General features: G+C 45.6%; 1 protein-coding gene across 2 annotated transcripts in view; it reads right to left on the bottom strand.

Annotated features, from left to right (window-relative positions):
* Positions 1–1,084: 1,084 nt before the first annotated feature.
* Positions 1,085–15,602, bottom strand: part of PLA1A (phospholipase A1 member A) — a 17,022-nt gene continuing 2,504 nt past the window's right edge. Inside the window, exons 3-11 of one of the 2 annotated variants that reach the window (XM_057376242.1) lie at positions 14,617–14,794; positions 13,430–13,538; positions 10,211–10,312; positions 9,395–9,484; positions 8,375–8,542; positions 7,241–7,330; positions 6,951–7,059; positions 3,444–3,608; positions 1,085–2,373 (exon numbers count right to left, since the gene is read on the bottom strand). In XM_057376242.1, the coding sequence (XP_057232225.1) occupies positions 2,289–2,373; positions 3,444–3,608; positions 6,951–7,059; positions 7,241–7,330; positions 8,375–8,542; positions 9,395–9,484; positions 10,211–10,312; positions 13,430–13,538; positions 14,617–14,794 (1,096 nt within the window). In that variant the 3' untranslated portion in view covers positions 1,085–2,288. The remainder of the gene's footprint in view (positions 2,374–3,443; positions 3,609–6,950; positions 7,060–7,240; positions 7,331–8,374; positions 8,543–9,394; positions 9,485–10,210; positions 10,313–13,429; positions 13,539–14,616; positions 14,795–15,602) is intronic. The other variant, XM_057376243.1, reaches the window with a different exon arrangement.

Here is a 15,602-nt window from a genome sequence, read left to right as displayed (position 1 = left end):
CCTTTCCAGGAGTTAGGTTTTCTCACCTATGACAAGCACAATTTCTCAAAGAAGCTGGTGGAAAAAGACTTCTGGTGAAAGGTTGTTTTTTTGCRTTGATTCATTTGAAATAAGAAAGAGTAGGAATTGGGACTGGGAACAGGTATAAGCAAAACCCCCTTTTTGTGTGCTCAAGGAGAAGGGACCTCAGGGTGTACAAACATCAAATGAAGAAAGGAATGAATACAAAACATCTGTGAAGAGAGCAGCCATTGGTAGGAAGGACAATGCCTTAATGAAAATAGCWTGGAGATGGAAGGGCCTCTTCCAAGTTCAGCTGCACCAGGATTGGTCTGATGAGCTTCCCCAGCCATTTCCTCAGTCAGGGAATTGGAGATGGAAGTACCTGTGGAGGAATCCTCTCTCACAGTGTGGGGCAATCAAGTTGAGCAATGGGGGTAGCAGCCTCTCCAGGGCAGGTATCCAGGGAAAGAGCAAGGGGTGTCAGTCCCTCTGACAGCGCAGGCAAAGGTGTCCTTTGGTGCCTCTGGGCACAAACACACATGGGCATGGCCGTTCTGCCTGTGGGGCTGGCTTTGTGTCAGCCATGGAGGCAGCCCCACCTGCCCCACCCTGCTCACACAGGCCCACAGGCTGGTTTGGCCTCTCTTGCAAGGCTCAGCTGGGCAAAACCTGTGCCCTTGGGATCTGGCATTCCTGCCAAGGGCCTCTGGAGCAGTGGGTATGTGGGATGTGTGCACACAGCTCCTTGCACTGCTCACCTTTGCTCCCACACCAGGGCAGGAGAATGGGGCTGGCCCAGGCTGGGGAATCATCCTGCTGATGGTTGTCAGCATGCTCTGTCAATACATTGGTGCTTCAGCCTGACCCCACTGCCCTTCACAGCTCAGAAACATCTCCAGCAGACTGACACGAGAGCTGCTGGGCTCTCTTCTGCAAAKGAACTGAAATGCACCATGAAACTGGGTCCATCTGTTGAGGTGCTTCWTACACCTGCCTGGAACACTGAATCAGGCTGGGCTGAATTATTACCCTTCACAGGTGTTTGTTGAGCTTATATTCCAGTCCTCAACAAGAAGCTCTCTGGAAACCCTTCAATCATGGTGCCAACTAATATGGATCTCTACAAAGTTGTCAGAGCCCAGCTCTGTCCCTCTCCTGAGTGTGTGTTGAAGATGATGTTCTTAGCTTTTCATAGAGTCATGTGGCAGGCCCAAAATCTTGGCTGGGAACTGAAAGTTAATCACGCCGTGACACTGTCTAGTGGAGCAGGAGTGACAGCTCATGGCAAATGACTTGAGACTTCTTCATTGCATAAATGCTTTTAGCATGTCCCTCTCTCCTGATCATGGAGTTCCTGATGCACTTTTCTATCACTCAGTGAAGCCAGTACAGGGAACCAGAGAAAATGGTYAATAGTAAATGTGATTTGTGGGCAGAAATTATGAAAGACTTGTCTCCTCTTTAATTTGCATACATATCACAGTGTGGGAAAGGTGTTGCTGGGTTGTTTCTGTGATCAGGCATCTCACTGTAATCTTTCACCAATTATTTCCAGCCTTCAGCTACTTTTTCAGCTCTGAAAGCCTATGCTGAGGTCCTGGGACTATTTGGTGTTAGTTGGCCCATCATTTCAATGCTGCAGTCTCCTACAACCTTCTATTCTGGGCAGAGGGTCAAAGCAGTGCAAAATTGGATGTGAGAGCACTGTGCTGCTCCTGGTGTCTGCTTCACTTCATAGGAGCTTCTTGAGAGAGAATTATGTGAAATCAATAGGGTCTCCCTCTGAAAATGTCTTGTAGATGGGACTAGTGAGTTTCCCATTGGAGCTCTGGCTAAGAATGGCTCCTTCCCATGCCAAACTTGGACCACACCATTTCCCCTTGCTGAGGAAATACCTCTCACCTTTAATATGAAGATTTCAGGACAGTTTAAAMCAGTAATGAATTATACCAATACTCACACCATAAAAAGAGTGGTATTATCTACGCCTTCTTTCAAACAGATCCAAACCTTGAGATTAAATGACTTGCCTGTCTCATTTTGAAAGCTGGGTACAGAACCTGTGAGACAAAAGTTCCAATCCAGTCTTTTAACTGGGAGGTTTTGCTGCAACCAGTTAACCTTGCATTTGCCAGTCTGCCATGCAATTCTTTTCCTCGACATCCTGCCCCCAGTGCAGGGAGTAAAAAAACCCATCCAGTTTTATGGTGRAAGTATCATCTGTGACCAGAGAGCAGCAACATTTTTAGGACTTCTTTCTGGCTTTGTGCATCCTGAAGGCAGAGCTAGGCACAAGCAGAACGCAGGCTGTAAGAAATGTCTGTTTTGCTGGGGAGGGTGAGGCTCCAGGGCAGACACAACATGGTCCTGCTGTGGAAAGAACACAGAGAATCAGGCAGGGCATTACCAGGTGGAGGTTGCTGTCCCAACACTGAAGCAAGCAAGGTGCTGGACTTTGTTCTGCATTGCCAGGGTGCAGGTTAGCACCTCTTTCAGGCAATGTGCTTTGCTGTTCCATTCATAAGTGGTAGAAGCACATCCATCCCAAGTTTGGAGTGCAAAACATGCTAGTAAGGAATRATCCTTATACTCAAAGGAGTACCTACATAGGTATTTACATAGGAATGCAATGCCTTTTTTCCCCCTGTCTGGGCCTACTGGATATATTTTTACTGCTTAGAACTTGAGCCTCCTTACTGTCCCTCAAAACAGAATTTGAACTTGCTTTGAAGCACCTGCTAGCTTTGTTCARCCTTGAACCAGCATTTCAGAAGCAATGTGGGCAGTTCAGTGTGTCAGCATAGACCAGCTATTTTGTCCTGCTTGCGAGAACTTTGGATCTGCAAAACTCCTGGGAAGAACGTTGTATTATGGAGAAGACCATTCTGTCTCTCCAGATGTGAAGGACTTGGCTGCTTTCACTCTGGGAAAGGTAACTATAGCTGAAGGTACATACTCTACAATAGCTGGCCTAGAAAATGCCAAAGTGGTTGTCTGCAGCCTTAGTGCTTTATAAACCTTGCTGTACAAGAAGCAGAAATCTATCATTGGTCTTCTATTGTCTTATCCTGAAAAATGTTCACCTGTCATGTTTTAGATGGGGGCCCATTGTAGACAGGGAAAGATGAAGAGRGCAAGCAAGGACAAAAGGAATAAATTCTAGTTAGTACAAGCYCTTTCCATGGTTTGTGACTTAAGTRTCTTCAAGGTTATGTGAGTTGCAGCCATACTTCTTCCATGGCATGGGGGAAAAGATTTGGAAAACTACAAAACTACCTTCATAGTTTTCTCTTTCACAGATAGAAAATTAGTTACATAGGGACACAGAGGTGATGGGAAAGACCTCTTTACATGTTTATCTAAACAGGAGAAAATRGTTTCAAACCACAGGTTGCATCCATAGGCTCAGTGTATCCCTGTATGACATTGCTGGGGCTTACCTGCTGTTGAGAGGCAGCGGTGCTACACAGAACTTGCCAACAATGGATGGCTCATCCTTTCCCCAAAAACGATTCTTGGGGATATACTTCAGGGTCACACTGTTTATCTGGCACAGGGGCACTTGGTGGGCCAGCAGATGTTTGCCTGTCTCCTGGTCCTTAGGTCTGCAAGGCAGCATGAGAGATGTGAGGGATGTGTTCCATCAACTGCAGATGCAGTCCCTGAGCAGACCCATGGAAACACTGGAGGAATGTGCAGTATTATTGTGAAGYCCTCACATAATAAAACAGAGTGAGAAGACTCATCTGTCAAAAAAGACATTGCACAAGCTATCTTTCCATGTTTTATATCTGCATTCAGGAATATTTCTGAAGAAATATCCTTCCTTCCAGCACACAATTACAATCACTCTTCTTACAGTTGCATTTTGATTGAAACCCTGCTCAGCTTGCCACAGAGAGGTAAGTGGTAGATAAGTCAACATCTATGAAATTGTGAATGGTGTGRATGGAGACCATTTGTTCACCATTTCTTCCAGCACACGAACTAGGGATTGTCAAAGAAGGCTAAGAAGTGGCAGGCTCAGAAAAATGCACGCTGCACAGAGAACCATTCCTTTCAAGCTGTTTAAATCCTTGCTGTGGGATGTTGTGAATGCAAAAAAGTTTATGTGGCTGTACAAATCAGGGTAGGGAGACTGGGCAGTTTGTGGAATACAAAAGCTAGTAAGGATAAAGATCTCATCTTTGGCTGTGTAGGTCCCAGTGATGTAACCAAACACTGAGAAACTCTGTGGGCAAGTATTGCTACATGCTGACACTGAGATTTTTTTATACTTTTCTCCAGCTACTTGCTTTTGAACATGTTGAAAGTGGGATGCTGTGATAGAGGGACCTTTGTCCTTCCCTATGCTCTTACCCAGCTAATGTGAACTGAGAAATGACACAGGCTTGGTAATAAGCCAGYGATCAGAGCCCAGTCAGAGGTGTGCTGCCCTGGCATTTTAAGTCCCTTCTTAAAATGTGGAGTTCATCCAGTGGGCCTTACACTTGATCTACTTGGCACTTCCTAGAGCATGGAGATCACTGATTTCCTTGTACTCATGTAGAATAATATAGGTGTAGCTGACTTGGCATGGTCCCAGAACCACCTGGGTAACTGCCTGATCAGAAACATGATGGTAGGGAAAGAGAGGTGAAAAAGGGTCAGGAAGACCAAGTCTGCTAACCCAAGTAGCTCCCAGGAGCTATGCCCTCCTRGGCACAGCAGCCAACCCACACCAGTGCACCCAGTCCCTCCCTTAGACCACAGCAGTAGTTGCTGGAAGTTTTGTGTGTCTGCCTGGCTTGAAGCTTCTTAAAATAAAAAAAATGTGACAAAATGGTGGTTATGAAAGCGAACAGTGGATAGCAAATGGAGGCCATGTCTCTATGGCATGTTGGCCACAGACAGAGGAATACAGTACAGTTAACCATGTTGAAGAGAGTCACTTGTGGGACTGACACTTGGTCCAAYCCTGCACAACCTTTGGATGGATGTAGGAGACTTGGCTGGCTTCAGAGGTATGTTTTCTTGGATATGGGGGATGATGTCATGGGATGTGTAAGCGCACAGCAGTGCAGCTGGGAAGTGTCCTGTGTAACAACCTCCTCACTCACCAGCCCCATGTCAGCTGCTGAGGCTGGGGGACAGATCTCTTGGGACACTCTAAGCAGCACATGGGGAGGAGTGAGATTGGAAGGGATATTTGGGAGAGAAGACAAGAAGGACAATGTGAGGCAAGACACAGCCATGTAARTCCCTTGCTGAAGGTTTGAGCCTAGCTGAATGCTCCCAAGTAAGTCCTGGGAAACTTCTGAGAAACTGCAGGATGATATTCATGTCAGATCATCTGAGATAAGTCACTGATYGATCAGTGTCTGAACTATGATGTGAGCATCTATGTTTAGATGCCCATTTGATACTCTGAGCACTGGAAGGCTGAGCTTAGCCTAGAGCAGGGAAATTTGCCCTTTGCTGCTAGTGGGAATTAAAAGGGATATCTTCAATTTTATGTTCTCAAATCTATAGGTTTACTGCTGTAAGCAAATTTTTCAGTTTCGCTTTGTGCTTYTTAGAAAGGCATTTAAATGAAACACAGCTGCTGTTCCCCCAGGGCATCTCTGGATAGGTTACCCTGCTCTACCTCCACTGTCTCATTAAAACCAGAGGGTACAGCAAAGCCTCAGGATTGCCTGCCTGGCTCACATCCCTCAGCAGCCTCTCCTTCCAGTGCTCACATGTCTCCTGCTGGAATCCCACCAAACCCTGGGTCCACCAGCTGCCAATTGAAGCCCAGCACGGCTCCTGCTCTGACCTGGGTGTTGCCATTTCTTCTCTCCTGCATCTGTGGAAAAAGTAGGTTTGGTGTCCAAGCCAGGRGGAGTTGAACAGACTGAGCTCCACCAGGCTGGAGTACAAACCCAAATTGTGGTGTCTGGCTGGAAATCTGTAACCAAGCCTCTGTGTCACTGTGGAGAGTACCCYAGAGCATGGCTTCCCCTTCCCCATTTCTCACCCCTGCCTCATAATGCCCAGGACTGACGCAGCAACACCATTAGCTCCAGGCCACAACATTTTGGCAGTAAGGGCTGTGTGGAAGCCACCACTGGAACCCTTCTGATCCCAGGAGAGCTGGCTGGGACTCTTTAGCTGACTGCTTTCCTGCTTCCTGAGGTAGGAGCAGCATGTGCTAGCTGCACTGTGGCTCCCAGTCCACAGCAATGGGCAAGGAGTAGGAAGAAGTGAGGAARCCTCTGGGGAATTTGCTGTGGTGGGGAGATCCCCTTGGGGCAAGAGCTGTGGAAGCTGTGGAGTCTGATTCTTTAATTCAGACACAGTCTTGTGGAAGGTTGGTGCTTTCAAGAGACACCTTTGTGTCTGCACAGTGGATCTTGGTCCCTGCCCCTTGCTTCTCCCTGCGATGGGAGTGTGAGAGCATTGCTGCATCTCTGCACAGGCAACAAGCTACTGACATATTTCTGACCATGCTGAGGTGCCCTCATCTCCTCTTTGCCACTTCTATCCTCTCAGGCATCAAGAGAAATGTCTAAGCCACCGAGACCATGAGCCTGGAACCTCTGGTGGACGTGTTTTGCTGTCAGCCATCCCTGTCTGCCAGGGCAGAGCTAATAACTGRCAGTGACCGTGGTTTGACAGGTCAGGCTGTGGTGTGGAAAAGGAACCGGGGTAGCCACACAAAAGTGTGCAAATCTGGGGGTCCCAGGGTGTTCCTACTGCCTTGTGCACTTGGGGAAGATGTGAGCTCAGTCAGGATTACTTAGTAATGGAAGCACATACCCCATTCTTGAGACCATTTAAGGAAAATGTGAAGGSACCTAAGAAACAAGGTTGTGATTCATCACTCAGGGAAATACACTGTTGTGCCTTTCCTGGACCAGGATAAACATTCTTACACCCAGAGCTGGGAAAAAAAACCCAGGCCAGAAGCATTCACTGTCACTCACATGGTGATCTTTGCTGTGTCCTTGGTGCTGTTGCTGCTGAAACTGATCTCAATGCTGGTCACTCTGTTCCTTTTCTTCTGCAAGTGGAACTCAACCAGGCTGTGGTGGACTGAGCAAGAAGCAAAGAACATGGGAGTGAGGACAGGTACTTATGTGTAGGATCTACCTGTGCCAAAAGAGKGGCTCTAGGACTCATTCCCTGGCCCCAACAGCAGACTGCCTGGGCTCCTCAGAGGATCTGCTTCACTGGCCAACACCCTTCTGGCTCATTTTTCTCCCATACTACTTACCACAGAATGGGGCTGAAGGACTGGTCATTAAAAATACTTTCACTTCCTGGGGCAGCCTGCTCATGTTGACACCTGCCTGCTCCAGCAGGCCTGCAGGAGAAAATAAAGTCAGTGCAGGGAAAGCCATGAATGACAGAACAGAAATATAATSAGTCATCTCCTTTCACCCTGCCTGACTCCCCTGTCTCGGAGGACACATCCCTTTTCATACCAGTCCAAATCAGAGCAAGTACAAGTTTGTGGTGTCTGTTTGACAGGTTAAGGTTGCCTCAGAAAACCTACTCAGGCTACCCCAGGTAATCATCACCAGAGACCCTCTTGGTGGCTTTCTTTTTCATTCCTCTGCTAGCAAACTGTACTATCAGTTGCATCTGTGCAAAATTAGCAAGACTAAAGACTATTAAGTCAAGAACTTTGTGCAGATGTGAATGACAGTGCAAACACAAGGGAAATTGAATTCTTTGGCCAAATGAGAAAACCACCATAACTCATGACCTGCATCATTGACTAGCTGRCAATATGGCTTGGTGAGATGGGGAAGGGGTAGCTGTTCTGGGTGAACCTGTACCAAAAAAGGCCTCTCTTTATGCTCCTCTGGTACCATATGGCAAATAGAAGCAGAGGACACTTCCTTTCCTCATGCCACAGCCCAGTTTCAGAAGCCTAAAAGAGGCTTCTATTTTCTTTTCCCAATMCAGAGATTTCATCTTTGGGGTGACCATGGCAGATATTTATGAAAAGAAGRTGACTCAGCAACACTGAGTGCTGTGGAAGAATGGGACTTCAGGCTTGAAGTACAATTTCCAGCTGCTTTTCTAAACAAGACTTTTTTTTTCAGTTGATTGTCCACTGATTCTGGCACGTGATTCTGGAAATCATCTTTCAACAATATCTGGGCCATACAAAATCTTTAAAGATCAGAAATGTTCAAGATTTTGGTGTGACACCTTGGGCAATATATGAGCTTCTATAATGTATCTATAAGAGCCTGAAAATGAAACAGCTTCTGGCGTCCCCCAAAGAGATCCAAAGGAAATCCTGCTCAGAGAAACCTGGACTGCACCCTGTGCTCTGCACTGACCATCAGGAATGTATTGCCATCTGCTTGGGGAAGGTTTTGTGCTGGTACTGTACCTATTCTGGGACAGGAGGACAGGAAGGGYTCTGCACAGTCCAGGCAGTGACCATCTAAAAAATCTTGATGACTTGCACAGGGGAAGCCCACGATGGGACAGGGATGGTTCAAGGCRCTGATGTAAAGATGCACCGCCCGCATGTGATCGCAGATCAGGAAGTTATAGCCTGCAAGGAAAAAAATGAACCAGAGAAAAACAACCATGAGCCTTCCTGTTGGCTTCAGTCTTTTTGCACATTCCCAAGGAATTGGGAATCAAGGAATGCTCTTACTGCGGTGATCACCGTCCCATTGATAACATTCTGCAGGGYATTTCTGTGACTGTGAGCTCAGGTCCCACTGCAAGACAAGTTGTGCAGGAAGTCAGAAATGTGTCTCYCAGACTAACAGAGTCCCTTAGAAGAGGAGCACCACAGGGCTGCCACGTTTCCATYGGTGTCCCTGAGCACTCTGTAAGGGGGTGCAGCAGCTTTGATTCCCACTGGCACTGGAACCCCAGCTGTGGGAAAGTGAGGTCCGATAGGAATCTCTTGTAACCTGACCCTCAAAGCAGCTGACTCATACAGATCATATTTGAATGTGAATGAGTCCACACTGTTAATGAGGACTGTGGAAAGTCTATTCTCTAGAAGAAAAAGACAATAGTTGTACAAACCATCTCTCAAAGTTGATAGAACTTGCAGCATGAAAACAAAAAACAGCTTTTGCTACTGGCACCTGAGAACCTTCCTAGCAAAAGTGTCATGTCTACTGATACTGGAGTTTTGTATTATAGAGAAGCATCATCAAAATCACATCTCTTGACAGTGATGCTGCCAAGATACTTGATCTGTATATGATTTTAATTTCAGCTGCTTCTTGTACTGTTGAGATGCGGGCTGTTAATGMATGTTTGTCTCAATTTTCTCTACAGCTTTGCTGTCTGCCCAGGCTGTAGCAGGAGCTGCTCACCAGACAGCATTTGCACAGTCTGCTAAACTGCCATGAAAGCCCTTTGCTTGGCCAGAGAGTTTTCTTACCTCCAGAGATGAATCGGGGGCATCCTGGCTGATCTTTGCCTCCATTGACAAAATAATCGATGTGGCCTACAGGAATCCGGATCCCAAAATCTGAAAGGAGGTGAAATGCCTCAATAATTGGTTGAGCATTAGTAGCACTGGAGCCAGCCCCAATGCTGGAGACATCAAGGCCAGGTTTCCTGCTTCTACATGCCTGCATTGTGTAGGTTTGATGCATGGAGCAGATCCTGCCATCAAAATGGGAACTGTGGCTTAACCACCACCTCAGTGGCTCCAGTTCTTGATTCTATGTAAAGGAGAACAAGCTGACCACAGCCTTATTGTGGGATTATGAAGCATAATTGAGAGTTGTGTCGGTGGARGATTCTCGTGATCTCCAGGCAAAAGGTGTGACTCAAAGACTGTAATTCTTAGCACAGTTCTGTCTATGTAGATCCTAAGTGCTTTGGAGAAGTTACTCTGTTGTTGCACCAGCTGTTGGTTTGACTCTGTTACTTTCTCGGTGGTGCCTTCCTCAAATCAGGAAGGAGTAAACAAAGTGAGACTAGACCTATAAACTCCTTTCAGGCAGTAAAAGTCATGCCAAACAGGTTCTGCATAAACTCACTCTGCTGTAGCAATCTCCACCTGTCTGTTGTCTGMAGTGCTCTGGGGCATGAATTCATCATCAAAGCCTTTCTTAACAAGAAGCTTCCTCAGAGTGAACCTGAACTCATGGTAGTTTGGCAAGAAGGGACAATAACCTACAGACTCCTTAGCAATAGTGACATCAGGAGGAGCAGAAACCCAGGTAGAGGAGGAGAGATGCCAGCTTACTGTCAGCATCAGTATGAATGGCTTCCACAAAGAGGGCATCCCCRGGATCCAGGCGTTCCTCAAGGCTGGCTCTGGTGTACTTAGGACCTGCAGGATCCAGGGCTGTAACAAAATMAAACACCTCAGCAACAAGTAMTTTTYAGCCTCTSTCTTTCTTGTTTCCAGACCAGTTAKTTTATCTGAAACTTTAAAAATATTGCTAGGCAGAAATAATAAATGATTTCCAGGTCTCCATGATTATGCTCCAGAATAGTTTCTGCCAGTGCCAGCTTCCACTGGAGCTTCCTTGAATTGTCCTCCACTGTTCCACACCCTTTTAGCAGTGTTTTAACTCAAGGTTCTAGGCTGTAAAGCCAAGACTGAGTTTTTAATAGCTGACACAGTGGGTACATAGTGTCTCTTGGACTTTTGGTGAAAAAGAATCAAACTTTTAATGCCTTCCCTAATTGCACCATCATCTGTATTAGCCCTACAGTCTGAAAAATGTCACTAGATATTAGCAGTGAGGTGGTGAATTCAGTATCCCAGGCATTARCCAGCTCAGGAATTACAAAAGTTTCATACTATCTAACAATTTTAAAACAAAGAGGTTTCTGAGCCCTCTCCCCACAAATAAGATTGAGTATTTGGCAATCATGTACATTTTTGACCCAAAACTTGCTCCTAGAGCAACTGTTGGGGAGTCTGAGGAACACAGCAAAGTTATTCTTGGCAATACCAAGCAGCCAATTAAAGAGAATTTTTTTTTCTGAGATTTATCCTGTTCCCATTTTATACAGAAGTAATATCACAAGACTTTTTTTKCACTCTCCAGGCAACAGTAGTTTAGGAAGCAGGTCTGCTTCACATGCCCCTTAGCCTTGGAGCTGGCTGGTCTCACTCTTTTGGACTCAATCCTATTAATTCTCTATGGAGAAGGCAATATCAACAATATACAAATGGATGTGTCTGCTTTTGTGAGGGGGAAGGAAAGGAGGAAAAGGAAAACAAGGAAAAAAACCTTTCCTATTCTTTCTATAAATAAAAGCTAAAAATGCGACCTTAATGTCCTTTATGTACAAAAAGCTGAGAGGTTCCCCACTCACTTCTACAGACTCAGTTGTAGCTAGAAGTTTTAAAAGATACTGAAAATTGTTATTGGGTGTGGCCTAAAGCTTTTCCTGAGGAGACAGAAACCTAACATGAACAGCAGTCWGTTTTAGCACTTCTCCAAGGCAAGCACCTTTCTATTCTGTCTTTCCTACCCTTCCTTCTCCCAGCACAAGCTGCACAAACTCCAGTGAGATGTTCATCTTTGGCAGCTAAGGACGCTATTCACTGGAGCTCTACAAGTGTGCAAGTGAATTCTTTCGGGGTTTTTTCATTTCCTCTGGGGAAATTGAAACAAAGTGTTCGATTTTGGCAAGGGACCTGTTTATTCCAGTTCCTTTCCTGCACAGGGAGATATCTAATGACACAGGCACGGATTGAAGAAAACTCGCTTTGCAAAAATGAAGTCTGTGCTCTGATCTCCAAGCCTCACTCTGATTTTGCTCCACACAGCTCTTCTGAGGCGACTGAAAGCACTCCAGCAAATATGTAATTGTATCACACGTGTGTGAGAAGGCAGGAGATGAGATCAGRCATATTTTAAATCTAATCCAACCTGTCTTCAGGCTCCTAAATCTGAACTGGAGTCTGCAATGCTCAGTGAGCCTGTGAAAACATAGCATAAACAGGAATGTGAAAAAGGGATTGTAGTCTAGCAGAGTTTAAAAYTGAAAGAACAAATCTACAGAGCTTCTTTTACATGTGGACAACATAAAGGGGAAGGATTTTTAACACTGGAGTTTATTACCATGGTTTCTGCTTCTGYTTGYCTGAAGACATCASTGGCTACTCCAATCTTYTCCTAATGTAAACTTTGATTCACAGCTTAAAAAAGGGCCCAACAAGAAATTGAGCTCCTGTTGAGAAATGCCTGTATTTTGTGCGGTGTGGGTAGCTGTGACATGTGAAGACTGAATCAGCTTTTTTTGTTCCTCTGAGACCCTTCCTGAGGATCCCTCTGTGAGACAGAGCAGCGGGGGTTGAGGCAGACTGGAAGCTGAGGCCTCACTACTGGGTACTTTATGTCTGTTCCTTCTTGGTGGCATTCCYCTACTATCAAAATGAATCTCTGTCACTGGGGATTCCCAGAATTCAGTGAAACCCTTGGCAATCTGATATGGCTCACAATGCAGCCCTGCTTTGAGGAGGGGTGATGGTGGTGGTGGTGTGGGGACTAGAGACCTCCCTAGGTCTCCTTCTACCTGAATAGTTCTGTGACTCTATTCAGGCTCCACGCCTAAAGGCTGACAAAGTCCTGAGTGCACCAAACACTGTAAATGACAGAATCAGCCTATAACCATCCTGATCTATAATTCCCCCACTGGAACCTCTTCCTTGCACCCTGGAGTGTAACTCTCTGTTTTTAAGGTCAGCTTTGATTTGATACAGCTTTAGACCAGCCTACTGTGAAAAGAGCCAACTGTGAAAACAGCCACTTGTGGGAAGAGCAGCAAGAAGCCTCATCTGAGCCCTCCCAGCACTGGCTCATCTCTTGCCTTTGTTCTTTGCCTGAGCTGTGTGGTAGAGATGCCATCCCTGCCCTGTATCTTGTTGGTCCTTTTATCTTGCTGGACTTGACCTCCCAGCATGACCTTGGGTTTGTGTTCTCCTTGAAACCTTGCCTGGTGATCAATGGACTGTGGATGACCGTGGTTCCCATCACTGAACCTGCTCTGCTCTTCTTTCCCAGACACAGTGGGACACCTCACTGTGCCCTTGGCTCTCAGCTCACATTTTCCTGCAGAGCAGCTCACTCTTGCTGCTCCCGTCACAACTGCCTTGTGGGTTTTAATTCTAAGAACYGCATGTACCCGCTAAATTTGGAAGCAAAGCTTGTGGGTGTTGTGTCTTTTCATTGGTCATGAGGTCTCTTATTTTTCTAAGTTGGCACCAATTTGAAGAGGATAGCAGAGGAGGAAGGACCTTTCCACAAATACTTGTGTTCCTTTTGCAGCATGGAGGGGACTGATGGCTGGAAAGGCGCTGTCAGAATTTAGGAAGAAGCCCATAAACTTGGATCTAATGAGCCCTCATGAAATGAAAATACCATTCTGAATGACTCCCCTTTCTTGCTCTTTCATTGTSTCTCTTGGAGAGCAGGTGAGGACCCCAGAGCCAGTTTGATGGTACCTGTTATCCGTCCCAGGTGACCACCATGGAAGTGCCCCACMAGGCCCGCGACGTGCGCTCCGAGGCTCACCCCGATGATGTGGATTGATGTCCCTGAGACTCCCAGGGCCTGCAGGTTGACAGCAATACAAATTAATGTTTCTGTAGTGTGGAGGAAAAGGGCCCCACAAGCCCTGATTCTGAAACCCAGCCAATTATTGTGTACGACTGAAACCTGAGAAAAGAAAGAGATGTTAACTGCCCACATGGAGAAAGAATGCTACATCCTTGAAAAAAGCAGATTAAAATACAGAATTAATAACACAAGTGACTAAAATTATAAGCATTACTAATACTACAGCTTTTGCAAACTCACCAATTATGTTCTGATTACTAATTAAACAGCTGTCTCTTAACCAATGTATGTTTAACGCAAATATATACTCTAGTTGCTAAAGTAGATAAAAAAAACTTATCCCATAATAAAATCCTTCTTTCTTTCTGTTTTTTCACCCACTTTTTGTGTGTTTTATATCTAGTCTTTTCTGTCGCTGTTTGGCCAGCAGCGACACTGTAGCAGGAAGGTGAAATACCCTGCTCCAGCCCACACAGGATTGCTTTTGAAATGTACAYTGGAAAACCAAACAGTTAAGGGAATGAAGGGCACTGCCCTTTCTGGTTTTCAGAGCTTTTCTTTAGGTCCCCAGATGCAAACCCATCTCTAAACACTGCAAACATTTCATGGAGAGTTTGCATGTATCTGGTCAACACAAAGATTCCTCACCCTGGTTGCAGAAGTCTTGTTCAGCTGTGCTTTGCATGAACAAACTGGGTGGGACACATCTGAGTGTTTCCAGATACTGGGAGATATATCTGAATCCCAGTGCAAATATAATCCAGTCTCAAATCTCAATCCCTCCAGCTTCCTCAAAAAAATTTCTGAGTAGAAGAAGACTGGCCAGTGAATACGGATCTGAGAAAACCCAAGGGGCGGCTTCAGGTTTGCCCTGAGCTGGAGAGGCAGCTGACAACTGGGATTTTTTCCAGAAAAACATCAGAACTGAAAAGAAAAAAAGAAAAATGATGGCATGCTCAAGTCTAGTCTGAAAGAGAGGGAAAAAGGAAAAATCTGGAATAAAAAGTCTACTTGTCCAGCTCCTGGTTGCAACAATTTGGGAGCAGTTCTCTGGCCGTGCAGAGTAGCTTACCAGGAGCTTGCTGATGAATTGTGAGATGGCCAGGGCCAGCTGTGTGACATTTTCCACCGCAGAGGGATAGGCTCCTGTAGACCCATAAACCCAGTCCACTGCAATCACATTCACCTGGCTGGTGTGCAGTATGGCTTGGACAAGCCCTTCAATCCAGGAAGGTTTGGTACCCAAAGCCCTGTGGAGTCAGCAGAAACAGGAATGTTAGATGCTCCCCTAGCAGGGCATGTGCCAGCGAGTTGTTCACTGGTGCTGGAGCTTCACATGTCTCAGAGGAGGCTGCCAGACGCTCACTAAGAGTTATGTCACACACACCTGGAATTTCTGCAATGATTCAGGAGGGAATCAGATATTTTAATGAACGAGATAACATTTGCAGGGCTCAGGCTGAGATCTGTCTTGCTGTGCTGATTCATTCAGCCACCACAGAGCCCACCTGGAGTAAGTGAGCTGACTGGAAAAAACACCTGGATCCTTCTCTGCTGTCAACTGGCAGGAAGTCCTTGGCCAGATCACCTGAAAAATTTCCTTATCTCTAGACAACTAAAAAAAAAGTAATCTATACCCAAGAATTCAGAGGAGGCTCATTTCTAACCAGTTTCCCTAATGCYACCTGATGAAGAGTGTGCTGTGTCACTTGAAGGTGACAGCTTTTTTTCTGAGAAGACCCTGCAACATCTGCTGTGACTTCATCCTGGTCTTCTATGCACTTTCTATTCAAGCTTTTGCACTTCAAAACAAATAATGTTATATGGTTCCACCTGACTGAAAAATGGCACATAAGCTTGCAGAATGATGGCAGTTTAAAAAAAAACAAAAAAACAAAAAAACAAAACATCTCCAATCCCTCCACTCTCAAAAACAGAAGGATGAAGGATAATGTCTGTTGCGGGTTCTAAATGGATCATTAATCCAGGCTATTTGGCATAGAATTCAAGAAGACAATTTAAAGGGACAAGAATCTTAAAGAAAAGACTTCTTAACTA

This window comes from Malurus melanocephalus, unplaced genomic scaffold, assembly GCF_030028575.1.
Source record: "Malurus melanocephalus ecotype Western Australia unplaced genomic scaffold, MMel_1.1 scaffold_275, whole genome shotgun sequence".
Taxonomy (NCBI): Eukaryota; Metazoa; Chordata; class Aves; order Passeriformes; family Maluridae; genus Malurus; species Malurus melanocephalus.
The sequence above is the reverse complement of the archived record's forward strand: the minus strand, read 5'-3'. Positions and strand labels throughout refer to the sequence as shown.